The following is a 15,881-nucleotide window of genomic DNA, read 5'->3' as shown; positions in this document are numbered from 1 at the left end:
GCGCGTTGTCTGTGTTGTGACTGAACGCAGCTAATGGCGCCAATTAACCAATCAACGCTTAATTTGTGTTTACTCACAACCCCCTGCAGCTCGAAGGGCTGCGTCCCAAACCAACCACTAACATCCTAAGCAGCAGAGATACAGTATTATGTCAAAGTAGTATGCTCTTCCTCTATACTCCTCTGCTAATAGTGCTGTTTTGGCATCGTGTTTATTCCTCAGGACTTGGCACAGTGGAAACGACACGACAGTTGGCTGTCTGTCAATTCTGCCTAGTTACCCACCCTGTCTAGACCACGCCTCCAACCCCGCCCATATCAATTGACTGTACTAGGGAGTGCAGTGGAGGTGTGTGGGATCGTTTGGGAAGCGGAATTGGGAGGCGTGAATAATATTTTCTCTAGCACTAGCGCGCGCATACGCACACACACGCATTCGATTAGTGAGAGCGCGTGCCACCCGGTTTCTCTCCTCTCCAGTACCGCGTGAGCAAAAACAGGTTTGCCCTTAACTCGCAATGTAACGACGCCCTTTTGGGCTTAAATGCCAATCGTTAATCCCCCCCCCCCTCTGTGTGACAGCCGACACGGCGGACTTTTCTAGCGCGTGGCGTAAAGTGTAGGACATTTAACCCGAGGACAGCTTGAAATTTGACTTTGGACCGGGGGTTTTTTGTGCTTGGTACCGGATCGTGGTGAACCCGTGGCTGGATATGACGCATCGGTGCCAGTGAAGAAGAAGGAGGACTAGGAGGAGGAGGAGGAGGAAGAAGAAGGAGGTTTGGATCAGTAGTAAATCCGCACCGCAGACACAGAACCTAGGGGTGGACCATCATGTCGGGCACGGTGAAGTTTAAAAAGGAGAAGGAGATCCTTACGGAGTATGAGAGCCAAGTGAAAGGTAAGATCTGCTAATAAAACTGCACACCTGACTGTTACCTGTCTGCAGATGCTCCACGCTTGGCGTCCATCCTCCTCCTATTCCTCCTCCTTCTCTTTCTCATCTTCTTCCTTCTACTCATCATCGTCTTTCTCCCCTGGTGTTTTTTTTTAATGAATTGTGCTAGAATAGATAAGTGAAATTGGAATAACATGGCATCCGGATGCGCGTGGGTCGTTTACCTTTCCGTTTGTGTGTGTTTGTGTGTGTGTGTGTGTGTGTGTGTGTGTGAGAGAGAGAGAGAGAGAGAGAGAGAGAGAGAGAGAGAGAGAGCATGCTCGCGCGCCTCCAGGCAGAATGGCGCAGGGCGGCGCGAGCTCCATAGCAACCTGCTCAATCTCCCCTTTCGACTGTAGCCAGGTGTATTCAGCGGTGTGTCCGGGTTTTCACACACGCGCCTGCAAAAGATGAGCAAATGCACACTAAACAGTGCCACATTAAAAACCCAAACACAATCACCCCACTCCCACCCACACATATTATACACAAGACAAAGATGCATTTGAGAGATGCATCCATGGTGTAAAATAATGACATTACTGTAATGGGTTCATACAGTTGTAGTTCACACAGTCACCATGAGGTAGCTCATGAGGTGATTTAATGATTTTTCCATGGATTGCAATAGACCTCTCAGAGATCAGATTTGAGGTCAAAGCTTGTCTCATTTCAATAGAGGTAGATGCCACCCTGTGCCACCGGGTGTCCACACCCCTGGGAGTGTGTGCGACTTGTCGCAGTATCGTGTATGAAACCCCTTGCTTAAGCTTTCTATGCTCGGGTATGGCTTATTGTATTGTAGTTGCATGTTGGTCTGTAGTCACATGTCCAGGGTGTGCACCTGCTGTGTCAGCCGTTTTCTCATCCGAGATCCACTACCATACTAAATATATAGCAGAATAGAACAACACCCGAGGAAGCTGAGGCAGACACTTACAGTTTGGCAGATTAATGACACAGGCTACCCCTGGCTGGCTACCCCAGTGTGTGAGGGTGGACCCCAGGAAGATTTCCCATAGTGACCAGTAGTTTGCTTAATAAGCTAAATATCATAACGGTAAATATTGTAACACATCGTAATGCACATTAGATGATTTGTCTGAGTGCTGGAGGGATGTCGTGCATCTGTGATGATCGTGCTAGTCTGAGTGTTTTTCATTACCAAATAGTTTCAACAGGCTTTTGCTGCATTGTGTCCGTTTCCATGGTTTCCTGGACATCAGCCAGTCTGTCTGTGTGTCTGTCCATAGGAGACAGAAGGGTTTCTGACTTTGTGGTGTGTGTGTGTGTGTGTGTGTGTGTGTGTGTGTGTGAGAACGCACCAGAGAGCATAGTGAGAGAAGGATCAGGGAATCCTCTTGCTGCAGTGGTAGTACTGATTAGTATGGACCACGCATAGTGGACTGTGTGTCTCTGTGTGTGTGTGTGTGCCCCAGTTCGCAATGCATTAAAGAATACTCCAGCATTTTTTAGCCCAAGCTCTTTTTCCCCAAATCTGTAGCATATGTCTGATTACCACAAACAAGGATTTCTGCATGTGTCCCTGTACTGAGACAAGAGAAGAAACATATTTTCTCTTATAATGGCTGTCTAAGGGCAGTTGTTGAACTCCATCTGTAAACGTTTATGCAAAACAAGTGTTTTTGGAGATCACGTTTAGGACTGTTTAGACAAAGCTGTCTCTCAATTAACAAATGTGTGTGAGTCATTCTTATTCTTATCATGAAGTAATTTGTCGTATTGCAGCTTTTACATAGTTTCAGCCAAAAAAACAGTGGAAAGCGTTAGACAACTGCTAACAGTAAATAAAACCAAATGCAAGGGCACCAGTCAGGTCAGGTGGCTGGAAGGATAGAAGAAAGTGGATTGGCAGGAATGAATAGCTAAAATAAGCCACACTGGGAATATAAATAGTGTAACAATGCAGCACAGTGATATTTATGTAAAATATAAATAATGCGATATAAGATTGGGTGTGGGTTGTGTATATGTACACAATTGTGTACATATAATGGGGGGGGCAGTTTTGAGGGTATTTGAACCCAGATCAGCTTAATACTTGTGCCCCCCCATTTCAGAGACCAAAAGTAAGTGGACACACTGAAACTTCATTTTTGAATGAAATCAAATGCTCTTGGATTTTAGCTAACATGGTCTGTTGCCACCTCAGTGTGAAAGGAAAAACTGCAGCATGTCCTCTTGTATGTTCTCAAAGAGAAGCTGTGGGCCAGTTAGTCTCAAGTAGCCAGAGCTTTAGGCTGACGGCAGAAGGTCTGGACTCTGAAGGTCAGGAATCTGACTGACATGTGAAGCAACCAATCACAGTTTGTTTTGTTCAGGAGCGTGGAAATGTAAAGTCGATGTCCTTACAGAACAGGTCAGCGTGCAACCATAGATCAATGATTTGAGAAGGTCATGCAAATGAACGAGTCTGTACCGTGAACCTCACCTCATTTGGAAAATCCAGCATTTAGCTGATCCTCATAAGTGCTCATTGTTACAGCTGAAAACTTGACGGCTTCTTTCTTCCATGAGGGAAGTAGAGCGTCACGACGGCTGTGTTTTCAGGCAAAACGTTAAAAAAACATGACGCACACCTCTCCTGGAAATCCTGTCGAATCCAACTAATCAGATGACGATTTCCATGCTCCTGAAGTCTTCAATTTTGTGTGCTGTATGCATCAAATGTTCAGCCAGCCTTTAGTGGGGGTGATGTGATGCCTTGAGGCTGAAACTGTGGGCCAGTTAACATCTCTCACGAGGCATCGTTCAGTTCTAGGGCTGGTTTTTTTGAAAGCCTTTTTGAAATGTTATTGTATCTTTCGTACCTTTACACAGAGACTAACAAGGATACGAGCTGCCTTTCCTATATAACACACAAGTCTTATAAGCAGTCTAATGTTCTATACAGTAGTATCATGCAGTATACAGTTCTAATATATTGTACTGTAGAAGTTGCTTTTTTCTGGAGATCATGATGATGCCAAAACCATCTGTTCAGGGAGCCAGGGGAATAAAATTGGCCGTGCTGTCTGGTGAGAAGGATGGCGTGTACGCTCGCTCTCTCTCTTCCTCTCCCTCCCTCTCTCTCTCTCTCTCTCTCTCTCTCTCTCTCTCTCTCTCCCTCTATCCCTCTTCTGTCAATCACAGCATCACTAACCGGCATTACTAACCAATAAAGATGTGGAAGAGGGCAGATGGCACTTTCCTCTTAGTGTGTTATGTCACTCTGTAAAGTACAGTAGCATGAGCAGCAGTATGAAAACATGTGGTTGGCTGGCCTCGTGCCTCTCGGAGCACAGCCGTGTCAGCCTTCCTGCCTCCCTGAGTGGTAGATATGTGTGATAGAAGAGAGCTGGATGGTGGATGTACTGGGGAGAATTGGGGAGAAAAATTGAGTGAAAGAAAATATACAGTATTCTTTTCAGATTGCTGTGGTATAAGAGGAATAAAATGCAAGCTGATAAAGAAAAATAATCAACTTCAGGGTGGTAACTCTGTTGGGTTACACCATGCCACCATGATTTGGATTATTTTCCATGCCTCTAAATGCTTTTATTCCAAGTTGTACACAGAGCTAGAAAGAGACAGACCACCGTTTACCTTTGAATATCTGGTTTTATTCATCTACTTAGTCTCCAGCCCTTTTATCTTTGTCTCTTGCTTGAGTGTAATGGATTGTAGTTTTGAATTTGCATTATATTGTCTGTTTTATTAATGGAACTGCCCTTGAACGTCCTTTATACCAGAGAGTCGAGTAAAAAGGGTTTTTGTTCTTGTCCATGTCCATGGAAACGTCTTCAAATTCCTGTTTGTGAAGTTAACATGTGCTACACATGTGGCAGATGGAGATTAGGTCAAAAAAAAAAAAACGGCGGAGTATCCCTTTAAATAAGGAAGAAGCTGAAAAATGAGTAATTTATGATCACTTAAGGGGAAGCTATTTTCATTCAACACATTTTTACTCACAGATCATAGACGCTTACTTAATCATGCATTACCGCACTGCACAATACCGTCGTTTAGCGTGTTTGTGCATTTTAATTTCACTGAGTACAGTAAGTGGTGTGCTGCGCTGGTGACCCTCGCTGGTGACAGGAAAGCTGCTTGTGTGTGTGTGTGGAGAGTAATCTGAAGGCAGTGTCTTGTGAAAAAGAAAAGAGAAAAGTAAAGCTTCCTAGCCTAAAGACCATCCTAACTCATAACAGCATTTGCCTGCTGTCTTTCTGCTTGTTTGTATCTGATCAGGAAATCAAATTTTTTCCCGTTAGGAAGCAAAGAGGAAAGCGACGAACGTGACCTCGACACCGCCTGCACACACACACACACACACACACCAGCAGGCTGATTCAGGCAGATTGTGAGGCGAGCATGTGTCAGTTTGCTGTAGTTATTAATTATAAAGTCACTCTTTTGCCCGATCAGCAAGAAGCAGCACAGGGAACAGTGAGGAGTGTGTTTGGTAAATGTTGGGACACATGGGAGCTTCAGTCACCCTCATTCTATCTAAAGAAAGTGATGACTCTCCGAGGTGTGTGTGTGTGTGTGTTTTCTCTAGGATTTTTTTTCACACTCAAGTGGGCAGGAGAATTAGGAAGACAGAAGGCAATGCGACTGCGTTTTAATGATCTGTTTTAGTCTTTCTGGTTGTAATGAGATTTGATGTCGGTTTGTAGAAGTGGCTGCCGTCCAGCCTAAAATCCTGCATTCTGGTGGAACATTCACGTATGTGGACACACACACACACAATTTTGGCACATTCTCTTATTCTCATTCAGCACGGTCCTGCAGAGAAGGATGGCACATTGACAGCTTATTTTTAAGGATTTTTTAATAGATAAAATGTTTAAGTCTGCAACTGTTGGTCATCACATGACGTTAATAAATCAGTTCTATAGCTTATACAGTAAAGAAACACCCAGGAAGTGAACTGAAGATATAATTATATAGCTACAGCTCTACCTAGAAGTAGACTATAAAAGTACATCTGTTTTCTACAGAATATAAAACTTAAACAGGATGTGTTCAATACACTAGCTAGCTCGCTATAAAGCTTCAGACTGGAATTAAAAATAAAGATTAAACTTAGGACTACAAAATACAATCATATAAACGGTAAAAGAGCTACATACACAGATGATGATGATGATGATGATGATAAAAAATTGTCTGTTTATATTTCTTGATATCTAATCTAATTTCACGTAAGCCTAGCATGTAGGTTTTGTCACTGGATTTTGCTACTGAAGTTTCATCAAGCTACCATCTTAGGAGAAGGCAGACATAGTGAGAAATTCCAGACAGACGCTGAATCAAAATCAAGACAAAATGACAGTTGTTTATTAAGGCATTGACTCTAGCTGTGGCCTTGATGGTTTTGTACAGAAAATATCATTTGTTTGTGATTTTATTTTAGCAGCATAGGCTGAGTGAAGTCGCCTCACATGGATGTCTAATCTAATAATTAGCCTACTTTTAGCTAGTTTACTTTTACAAATACAACATATTGTTCCCGGACCTGGCTAGCCAGCCAATTAGCAAATAGCTACTGCTGAAGAGAATCTGGCTTAGCTGCAAAGATAGCATAGCATTAATGCAAAAATGGAGGTTAGCTTAGCTAATATTGCTAAATCTGTAGTAGTTTTGCTACACTAGCATGCTTCTGGTTTGTGTGTGTCTGTGTGTGTGAGAATAAAAAGAAACAAATACAGCTTTCAGGATTTATTTAGGCTAATGCTTCTTCTTTCACTGCTCCCTGCAGTAAACTCAGACAATTGTATTGTCTCGTAATATCTAATCTAATATCTTGTGTAATCTTATTTTAGGTCTGTGTTTATACACCTTGAATTCGAGCTGTCTAGGAATCTGGGAATGAAAAGAGTTTAAAGAGAAACATTTCTTTTACACAACACAGTGCAATCGCTGTGTTTAATAACCGAGTACCATATGGTGGCAAATAGGCACTTATAGGCAAACCTGGGTGTTTATTCCACTTTTAAGCGTGTCATATAAGCGTAGCATTTTATTTAAAAAGGGAAAAAAACACCGGTGTCATGTCTGAAGCTGTTCAGTTGCTTATGAATGAAAAGACAATGTTATAACCTGCGTGTGTCTTGTGTTTTAATGCTCAATAAGTTTAAATATTAATGATAACCGGCTCCCAGCACCAGTTTACTCCAGACGAGTGTCCCTGTGGGGTTTGTACGCTTTAAGTGAGCTCTGCAAATATAAATATTGATCCAGTAATCTGTTTATGGCACTTTAGCCTACAGTGAACCATGTATAGCCAAGGTCCTTGTGTTTTAGTGACTTTGTGTATATATACACACTAATCAGCTGTAATGTTAAAACCACTGATAGGTGATGTGAATAACATTGATTATGTTGTTACAATGGAAGCTGTCAAGGACTGGGATACAGTATATGATAGATAGGGTTCATGACACAGAGTGCATCACAGCTTGTTGTGTGTAGTGCTGTGTAGCTTCAGAGCAGTCCGAGTGACCACGCTGACCTATATCCACCTCCCACAATGAGCATCAGAACTGGACCATGAAGCAATGGAAAAACAGTGAGTGGACAGACAGGTGAATGTTCTCCGTTTATCTGGGAAAGAGATGGCACCAGGATGCACGATGGAAATAAGGCGAGCCAGTGGAGGCTGTGGGCAATGTTCTCATGCTGGCTTTCATGTGGATGTTACTTTGATATATGGCACCTACCTAAATGTTGTCGCAGACCAAGTACACTTCATGGGCAACAGTAATGGGAGGCAGTGTCCTCTTTCAGCAGGATAATGCGTCCAGCCACACTGTGTTCAGGAATAGTTTGAGGAGCATGGCAAAGGTTTTCAAATCCAATTGAGCATCTGTGGACAAAACAATCCATTGAGTCTCACAGCTTAAAGTCTTAAAAATGGATCTGCTGCTAACGTCTTGGTTCCAGATACCACAACACACCTTCAGACATCTTGAGGAGTCGCAGCTTTTTAAAGGATCTACACAATATTAGGCAGGTGGTTTTAATGGTATGGACGATCTGTGTAAATTGTTAATAAAACTTAAATAAATAAATAACGCGATGTTGAATTCTCAAATCTGATTGGTCAGACGGTGTTGATTAATTTTCTACAACAATAGTTCCGGCTGCAGATCATAGGTTCGGTAGATTAATGCAGTCATTCTAATACACATCATTTAAATAGTAACACAGTAATTTAGACAAGGATTTGTGTGGAGAATGCTCTGCATAAATCTGTGCTGTTTATCAAATTAAAGCGTATGATCGTTGACGGTTTTTCCAAGAAGGAGTCTCCAGTGTCAGTGCTTTGTACCATAAGCTGTTCCTTTATGTTTAATTGTGGTTTTGGCTTCCTGGTTCCTTGGCCAGCTTTTTTTTTTTTTGTCTTTTGAGAACGTCTATCTATAGCTGTTGAGTAAAGTAAGTGATAACAGTAACCAGATGATTTAACCATTAAATGTCATTTACTAATTAATTTTAATTATACATAATAATAAGGGATGAATCACCTTAAAATCTGCTGTTCATGGAAAATCACTTGTATAGTGATAACAGTCTCTCTGATTCACTGCATCACTTTCAATTGATTATTTCCCCATAACAGCACACCCCTGAGTGTTTTATTCCTCAATGTAAAAGCATTTATTCATCATAGCTCTCCAGAGAGCAGTTCCACAAACCACAGAGTCTGGGTATAACAGCACAGCCGACTAAAACTAGAGACACTGAACTGTCTTCACGCTACATTCAAATGTAAAAGACGAAGAAATTAATCTTGTGCCAACAAGGCGTTTATCATGTTGGGGTTCTTTGTTACCAAAAATCATATGTTGAGTTTTTAATAGGGAAAAAAAAAACACAAAATGATACTCTCTTGTTATTTCAAGGCTGGACTCTCCTTCCACTGGCTTCCTGTAGCTGACCGCATCAGATTCGCAACATTGACACTTGCCTAAAAAGACAAAATCAGACCAATATCCACTTACCACACACCCTGGTCCTCCAGAACTGCTCCACTGTCTTGCTCCTGCCATCTTTTAGGGTACAAAAAATACCTGCATCAAGACTTTTCTCTATTCTGGGATCGAGGTGGTGAATGAACTTCCTCTAGATGTCCAAAGAGAGTCACTCACGGTCTTCAAACCATGTCTAAAGAGCTTCCTGAAATATTAAAATTAGCACTAACGTGTGATTTGTTTGCTGTATTTCCTTCCAATGTAGTCTTTAGACTAATGGTAGATTTTGTACAGTATACAGTGAAACAAACTGCCAGGCACTCCTTCTTAAAGCGTTGGATAAAGCTGTCTAAATGCTGTTAATGTAAATGTTAATGGTACACAATGTTCAACCATTACAGAGTGGCATTTTTAGTCCATGACCTCGTGAGCTAATATTTATTGATAAAGACTTCAAAACACATTGCTCAAATACCATGAAGGTAAATGTGATGTCAGTGTACGCTGAACCTCTCAGAAAGATTACATCTCACATTTCTTCGACCAAATATCATTTAAAGCTGTGTCTGTGGAGATTCTCAATCATCCGGGTACTGTTATATGGAAATTAAGTCATGTCAACTGGACTTCTTTCTAGTTAAATCGAAACATTTTCACTACTCATCCGAGCAGATTCTTCAGTCTGAGGGAAAGATTGAATAAGATGATTGGATGAGTAGTGAAACGTTTAGATCTCATCTAGAGTGACGTACAAAAGTGCTTTAAAGTCTCTATCAGTGAATACATTAACACTGGGTCACTAGATCACAGACTTAGGAAAGCATCTAAAAAACATACAGCATATAACAATATATAACAAACAGATTAAATAAGAGCTAGTTTCAGGAAGAGGTAGGGCTTCATCCGTCGTTTGAAGACGATCAGTGTTCGGACATCTAGGAGAAGTTCGTTCCACCTCCTCGGTGCCAGAACAGAAGAGTCTAGATGTAACCTACCTCTTACCTACCTCTGAGAGATGGTGGGACCAGATGAGCAATGCTGGTAGAGATAACTAGAAAGAAGTCCAGTTGATGTGACTCAACTTCCAGAAATCCTTTAAAGCCAGTAAACCCTGTGCAATTACATACAACAGACTAATAGGATTTATTACTTGTTATTTTTATAATCTGGCAGAATGTAGAACAGTAGAACTGAATGGACTCAATGTTAGATTATAGGATGAAGAGCCTCAAATGGTAGAGCTGTGATTAATGGAAAATGACTGAGCTGGAAGTAATAAGGATATTTTTCTGTTCTGTTATGTGTCATGATCGTCACTAGCATGTCTTGCAGTTTCAAGGAATCTACAGTGGCTTTTAGATGAGTATTTGTGCTGTAGCAATGCTCATTTGAATAAAAATAAAATTTTATGGACAAAACCGTATTAACTCCGCTGCCTCTGAGGTGTCGGGGTACGTGTTGTAAGCTCGCTGATCTCCAACTCACGAGCGGCTGAGATTTTTGTCTTTTTATATTTTGTCACCAACAACATCGCCCCCAAAAAGTGTAAAGCCGGATTAACCGCCTCTTTTCACCTCCTGCCTTTTTAAACGCTATCTTGACTCCTCACGTTCAGAAGGTGGTAGGAATTTATCTGCATTTTCTACCCCGATTTGCAGAATTTAGCCATCGCTCAGAAAATCCTCTATCCAGAAAACGGCTGTAATGGAAAAGCTGTTCTCTGGATGCACAAAGCCGCCGCCGCCGAAAGCAGCTCAATCATCCGGTGTGAAGAAGGATATTTATTATTGATTTATTTATAAATGAACGTAAAACGATGAGAAAATGTACTTTACCGGCGAGGATAAGTGATGTGAGAGTGAAAATCTGTTGACTTTAAAGAAGCAGATTTTTATCCTTTTTATTTTTACTGCCTTTCTTTTTTGCTTTCAGTCATTCTGTTTGAAATTTAATGAGGAGAATGTGATTTCCTGCAGTTAACAGCATTTGTGTGATGAGCAGCAGTCTGTCTTGTGGGAGTGTACACACACACACACACACACATTCACACGCCTTGTAAATGAATGTATTGAAATATGATAATGGTTCTTGAGACATGAGCCAAGCTGCCAAAACCTGAATTTTTGTGGTCTGAGAGGGAAGAAGAGAAAGAAGGGTGAGAGAGCTTAAGAGCTGAATTCATTTATGATGAATTTGTACGAAGGACGAAGAGATGACGAGACAGGACAGGAAGAAGAAGAAGACAGAAAAGGGATTTGCAAGCGGGGCAAAGTTTAAGGGTTTTGATTGTTTGTGTGAAGATGTGTAATGAGGATGTGTGTCTGTTCAGGTCAAGCTGGGAATCAGTTAGGTGGGGGTGTGTGTGAGAGAGAGAGAGAGAGAGAGAGAGAGAGATGGTGAGTGTGTGAGAGAGAGAGAGGGTGTGTCTGTGTAAGAGGATCGTTAGCAGCCCCATGCTGCATGCCTATATTCTCTCTCACCGTTTCAGGAGCAAATGCCTTGTTGCCATGGCGACAGCCCAGACCGAGGTGATGCACGCCTTGGGATATCAGATGAGCTCACATGGGTCACAAGTTCAAAGGTCAAATAAGGACTCGACTGCGAGTTTAGGCGGTGATGAGCAAGCGGGATTTGGGTTTAACCAAAAAAAATATGAGCATGAGTTTAAAAAAAGAATAAAAATAAAACAAGTCACTGGCCTTCAGTGTGATTTTTCAATAAGATTTATGTAAATGCAGACACATTTTTCAACGCCAGATTTGCTTCGCAAGCAACAAAGTCGACTTATTTTTCACAAGTTGATCTCCAGCATTAATAATTTAGTCTTTCTCTCCTGGTATATTTGCATACGAGATTTAAAGTGTTCTGAATTGACTTGAAGTGAATTGCCTGAAATGAAAATCACTCCTGGTCACTTTAATACGACCGAATGTAGATTTTAGCATATAAATGAGATTTGTACGTATCGGAGATAAACTGCTGCAGCTGCTACTGTTCCTAACCGCTTTTATTAAAAATGGGCCTTTCAGTGCTGCAATTCTTCATCAGGATAAAATAGCAAGGCTCAGATTGAGAGGAGCTGTGAGGAGACGTCAGGAGATGTGAGGAGGTGTGAGGAGACATCGGTGTGAGGAGATGAAAGGAGACATCAGATTTGAGGAGATGTGAGGAGACGTCAGATTTAAGGAGGTGAAAGGAGAACTCAGATTTGAGGAGATGAGAGGAGATGTCAGATTTGAGGACATGTGAGGAGACATCATATTTGAGGAGATGTGAGATGTCAGATTTGAGCAGATATGAGGAGACATCAGGTGTGAGGAGATGAAAGGAGACATCAGATTTGAGGGGATGTGAGGAGACGTCAGATTTAAGGAGGTGAAAGGAGAACTCGGATTTGAGGAGATGAGAGGAGATGTCAGATTTGAGGACATGTGAGGAGACATCATATTTGAGGAGATGTGAGGAGATGTCAGATTTGAGCAGATATGAGGAGACATCAGGTGTGAGGAGATGAAAGGAGATGTCAGATTTGAGGAGATGAAAGGAGACATCAGATTTGAGGGGATATGAGGAGACGTCAGATTTAAGGAGGTGAAAGGAGACGTCAGATTTAAGGAGGTGAAAGGAGACGTCAGATTTAAGGAGGTGAAAGGAGACGTTAGATTTGAGGAGATGTGAAGAGACATCAGGTGTGAGGAGACGTCATATTTGGGGAGATGTGAGGAGAAGTCAGATTTGAGGAGATGTGAGGAGAAGTCAGATTTAAGATTTGAGGAAACATCAGATGTGAGGAGATGTCAGGATATGTGAGGAGTCCTCAGCAGGTGTGCTGAGATGTCAAGAGATTTGTGAAGACGTCAGAAGATGTGAGGGGACATCAGGAGATTTGCAGAGACGTCAGGAGATGTGAGATTTGCGGAGACGTCAGGAGATGTGAGGAGATGTCAGGAGACGCTGTCCCTTCGCTTTCACAATATCAAAACCCGTCATCTCAGTTTTCTTGTTCCTCAGAATGTTACTTTGATTTCACTTTAGAGGTTTAGTTTATTAAGATTTGTTTAATCTATAAGATTGAAAATTATTATAATATTTAATTAAGCTAGCTCACAATATTTGTATTTTAACATTAAGAAGTTGGCTAACATGCTATCAGTCTGAATGCTACCGAAATGTAGCTTCAGCTTTTTCACTTAAAATTACGTTTAAGTTTGAAATAGGTTTAGGGCACTTTCAGAAAAATGTAATAACATTTAAGAAGAAAGAACTCCATCTAGCTTAAAGCATATTGTTTGTGTTTAAAAACAAAAATAAGAAAATGTAAGAAAAAAAAGCATTTAGCTAGATTGAAGGCTATTAGTCAGTTATTTCTTTTTTCTTGTGTAGTGAGATGTTTAGCACCTGACATTTGGGTCAATTTTTACTTTTTTCTGCTTTTAAAATGGACATTAGGACATTTTTTACAATAGTTTAATCACTTTAGACGTGAAAATCCAGCTGAAGCTGTCTTCTTTTTTTTTTTTTTTTTTGCTAGCTATCTAGTTAGATGTAGCTTCATGTGTGCTTTTTTCCTCTAAGATTTTCACTGGCTTGACTGAAACAGGTTTAGGGAATATCCAAAACAATTTCAGGATATTTTAAAGGGGAAAATGTCATTTTCTAAATCTAGCTACCGCCTTCCCACAGAAAAAAACCCGAAACAACAAAAAAGAAGTGCTTGAGTGTAGATTTAGCCACAAAACCCTGTGTAGCTGAATTCATCCATCCCCTGAAACCTGATTCTTTTTAGCAGCTCAGATTCGACGCTGATTACACATCAGATGGAAAGAGAAGTAGATGCAGGTTAGCCCGTGTCCTCCCCCAACCCGCTGTTTCGTTGCCATCGCCGCACGTTCCAGCAGGCAGCTCGGGGTGCAGCGGTGCATGCGGACGCCACGGAGCAACTTGCTGGCTTGGCAATAATGATGCACCGCTCTCCTTTTTCATAGCTTTTCCACAGCCACATAATCATAGTCTCTTCTGTTTTCTTCTATTTTTTAAATCCCGTCATCCGCCCATGTATTTAAAGCTCATAGTGGAAATGAGTCACCGAGTCGGATTGGTACCGTGTAGCGCTGACCTGACCTGTCCGTTTGTGAGCTACATCTATTACACATCACTTCTGCTCTTCTTTCATCAGATTCTTCTCTTTAGCTGGATATTTATTTGCTCCTCTTTTCCTTTGCTTCTCTACATCTTGCCTTATTAGATCCAAGAGTCACCTTGGTAATAATCCAATCGCTCATCGTACTGCAAAACACACACACACACACTCACACTCCGATTAACACGATCACTCTCCAGCAATCACGCTACCGCCTGCCAGCCATCCCACACACACACACGTGTACACACACACACACACACACGTGTACACACACACACACACACACACACACACACCCACCCACCCACACAGCGCCCAGGCTGCCAGCCATCTCATCTGACATTCTGGGCTCGTGGATTGCGACAGGCAGTGTGACATTAAGCAGTTGGTCTGTTTAAGGGGGGTACGATGAGAGAAAAGGAAGAATCCTGCATGCTTCTCCTTACACACTTATACTTTATACACACCCACAAACACACACACAGAGACTTGCACACACTGATCCCCACGGAATACTCCCCTACCTGTTGTCTTGGTAACGGCAGCGAGTTGTGATGGTGGTGTGTTGTGCAGGATGAATGTTGGGAGAGGCTGAAAATTTGCCCTTTGCTTCAGCGAGCACATGGTATCATACACCAGACTATTCCGCTCCCTAGTCGCGCCCGTTAACCGCGCCACGCTCCGCTCGGATCAAAGCACCGTCCAGACATCCACTGATGGTGACAGTGCTGTAGTAATGCTCCTGGGACATGCTGTAATTACCATTATTATAAATTCACAATCCAGCGAGGTCACCCAAGGGGTTCTACAGGATTGCATCAGACCCTCCAGGATTTCATGAAATTTGCACAAAATGTAGAAAAAGCTGTGAGCTCGCAATTTTTCAAAATGACGTCATCACAGCAGACATTCAGCCAAGATCCGCTTTGATTCACATGTGTTGAATAATACTTACCATAGAAAGTCAGTACATGTGTGTCTTCACTGCTAGGAGTAGAATCCTGTGCTTGCCATTTTGAAAATCCAAGTAGTTTTCTGAATTCAATAAATAATCTTTTTAAAAACAATATCACACATTTTTTGCATCACAAATTAAAAAAAACTGCATAAGAAAATCAAGCATTTTTGGCCACAATCATTGAAAAAAAATTGTAAAATTCAATTGTAAAAAGTCAGAGTTCTAATGTGAGAAAAATGCAGGATAAAAAAAACAAATCTCACAATGTAATGCAGTCTTAACTAAAAAGTGATTAGCTAATTATGCCCATTTACGCCATAGTCTCGTTTATTAAGTAGAATAATGTGGCTCTGCCAGGCCGGGATCCCTGTAACTATTTAATAATTCACTGTTTCCTCTTCAATTTAAGCAATTCCACACAAGTATGAGTGCCAGGTATACTGAATACTGAATGTACTGACCTGTAACTTAACCTGCAGCAGCGGGCCTACGTCTAATTACAGCTGTGCTTCTGTATAAGCACTCAGTTTCTGGTATTTGGTCTAAATGTATGATTTTTTTTCTATATAACTGCAGAATTTTTAGTATTTGTTATTACTGCACAGTTTTTGTTATTTTTTAAATATACTGTACAATTTTCTATTTTTTTTTTTTTTTTTTTTTTTTTTTAAGAAGTGCACAGTTTTCTTTTTCTTTTATAATGCCACAGTTTTTTTTTGTTTTTGTTTACAATTGCACAATTTTCTTCATTTTTTTAAAAAACTGCACAATTTTCTTTGTTTTTTTTTTTATAACTGCTCAATTTTTTCTTTTTATATAACTGCACAATGTTTATTTTTTTATAACGCCACTTTTTTTTAATTGC

The 15,881-nt window shown here is 41.1% G+C and overlaps 1 protein-coding gene across 1 annotated transcript in view; it reads left to right on the top strand.

Annotated features, from left to right (window-relative positions):
* Positions 1 to 338: 338 nt before the first annotated feature.
* The window catches only part of srgap1b (SLIT-ROBO Rho GTPase activating protein 1b), a 56,733-nt gene continuing 41,190 nt past the window's right edge, over positions 339 to 15,881 (top strand). The window contains exon 1 of the mRNA XM_058417726.1: positions 339 to 900. Coding sequence (XP_058273709.1) covers positions 834 to 900 — 67 coding nt within the window. The 5' untranslated portion in view covers positions 339 to 833. The remainder of the gene's footprint in view (positions 901 to 15,881) is intronic.

Source organism: Hemibagrus wyckioides, linkage group LG19 (assembly GCF_019097595.1).
Source record: "Hemibagrus wyckioides isolate EC202008001 linkage group LG19, SWU_Hwy_1.0, whole genome shotgun sequence".
NCBI lineage: Eukaryota > Metazoa > Chordata > Actinopteri > Siluriformes > Bagridae > Hemibagrus > Hemibagrus wyckioides.
This window is presented reverse-complemented; position numbering and strand designations above follow the sequence as displayed.